We start from the raw sequence: 2,336 nt of genomic DNA on the forward strand, positions 1-2,336 counted from the left end.
ATTATACATATATATATATATACAGATCACAAAAAATTGTTCCATTAATCATCATCTGTGATTATAACATTCCATATATTTAACACAAAAGTGCCTCAAATTTTGAAATTTTATATTCTGTATAAAATCTAATTTATTAGAAATTTAATTCATTTATTTTTTGAACTAATTTTCAAATGTAAAATATAATTTACTAATTAAACTATATGCAGATAATATGTGTCATTTTTAGATATTATCTCAGGAAATATAATTTATAGTAAATATAAAGTGTTTTATATATATATATTATACATATATTTTTATACAACAAATGTAATTTATAGATAACTCCTTAAAAATTTTTTCAACGATTTAAAAATTACAACTTATATGTAGACTATAACTTTATTTACTTTTGACGATTTAAATCACGTCAATCACAAAAAATATCCTATACTGTGAATAAAATAATATAATCATGTGATACTTTGCGCTGAAATTATTTAAATATACATTACAATAAATAAATAAGAGAAAGTTTAATTATTCAGTCTATAATTTATATAATCTATATTTTAAATATTCAGCTATTAAATGAAATAATTCTATGATAGAAAAGCACCATATGAGTGCTTCATAAATTTTTGCATTATGAATTTATATACAACTGATTTCACTATTCATCTTTCTCTTTCTGTCTCATATAAAGAGATTATCTATACGTAACACACAGGTCAAACACGCATTACTGCCACATTTAATAATGAATAAAACATATTTAATGTACAAAATTAGCAAATTTTAAAAAATGCAGTTTAAGTTAAATTAATACATTATACATATTAAGATTTATATGTTTGTAAATACCATTGTAGACTGTATCATGATAAATATTATCACTATACAATGACAAGTCACAGTAAAATAGAGTACATATAAAAATTATATAGAATATAGGAAGTTTAAATTGGTATACAATTCGCAGTTCGTTATATTATTAAAAATTAATTTACAGAAACTTATATGAATCATATTTTGAATAAATTTATCCTAGTTTTTCATAATGATTATATATATTCACTTACAACTATAATAGTAATAACATATTGCTATAAGCAATATACATTAAACAAATTAAATACACACAAACAAATGTAAAAAAATTACACATTATGTCATAAACTATTTTTGAAAAATCACTAGTCTCTGTGTTAAATGTTCGTTAGATTAGGACCATTCATTGTTCAATGTATATAAACCAAATATGAATTCAGTTTCCAATGCATCGATATGGCAATGTTTTTTTTGAACACTTCACAATAGTATATAATTTATAAAAACGTCAAAATTTGATCCAGGTCTATGAGTTGACGAAAATACGATTTTAATATATATATATATTATATTACACTTATTAAAAATTTAAATCTCACACGCTTCAGGATCTAATAATTCGTCCCAATTAATACTTCTTTGAAATACTTCTTGTTGTAACCATAATTCATAATGTTGTTTAAATTCATCGCTTAATTCCACATTTACTCCGAGTACCGACGTAACAGAATTATCAACAGGTTCCATATCTTTATCTTTAGGGACATTAGTGTATCGTAGATTATTAAATCGGTCAACACAAGAACGTAATACGCACTCATCTACTTGAAAATCCCAAGGTCGTGCTTCTAAATCTAAATGAAAATAAATTAGTTATAACGGTTTATATCAAATACATTTTATACTATATAAGATATATTACATAAGATATTAAATATCTTATAAATGATATTTTTTTATTTTTTTATTTTTTATTTTTACCATTTCCATAAGCCCAATCATCATTCAGACGATGTCGAACTTTTGCGTAAATTGCACTGATTGTTTTCATATTAGTTTTTCGCCATTGTCGTCCTAAATATCTGGTTTGCATTTTTAGTAATTTTAAAACATATAATTGCATCATTGCATGTCTGACTTTTAATGTACGTTTTAATATGGGTGCTGATTTAAAAACGATTAACATCTATAAAATAAATAAAAGTTAAAATATTCATAGCAAATAAACAAAATTAATTAATAATAATTAATAATAAAAATAATACAAAAAAAAATACAAACCATAATTCTACTATGTTTCCATTTTGTCAATTTATTAAGAATACGTAATAAATTAATGCAAGAAAAAACATTTCTCCATGAACATGGTGAATTGTCTCCAGTTTCAAGATTATCAAGAGATACATCTGGTTGTTCTCCAATAACACACATGGGAAAATCCAAGATAGGAATACTGTAAAAAAAAGTATATTTATAGTATATATATATTTTCATTAGTTATTTTTTTATTTTTTTTTTTT

General features: G+C 22.6%; 1 protein-coding gene across 3 annotated transcripts in view; it reads right to left on the reverse strand.

The window, feature by feature from the left end:
• Positions 1 to 373: 373 nt before the first annotated feature.
• The window catches only part of LOC102681167 (striatin-interacting protein 1), a 5,105-nt gene continuing 3,142 nt past the window's right edge, over positions 374 to 2,336 (reverse strand). Inside the window, exons 8-10 of one of the 3 annotated variants that reach the window (XM_006620761.2) lie at positions 2,098 to 2,269; positions 1,798 to 2,002; positions 374 to 1,670 (exon numbers count right to left, since the gene is read on the reverse strand). In XM_006620761.2, coding sequence (XP_006620824.1) covers positions 1,405 to 1,670; positions 1,798 to 2,002; positions 2,098 to 2,269 — 643 coding nt within the window. In that variant the 3' untranslated portion in view covers positions 374 to 1,404. Of the gene's footprint in view, positions 1,671 to 1,797; positions 2,003 to 2,097; positions 2,293 to 2,336 lie in introns of those variants that run through there. The other 2 variants (XM_006620762.2, XM_031512926.1) reach the window with 2 other exon arrangements.

The sequence above is a fragment of the Apis dorsata genome, unplaced genomic scaffold (assembly GCF_000469605.1).
Source record: "Apis dorsata unplaced genomic scaffold, Apis dorsata 1.3 scaffold_527, whole genome shotgun sequence".
NCBI lineage: Eukaryota > Metazoa > Arthropoda > Insecta > Hymenoptera > Apidae > Apis > Apis dorsata.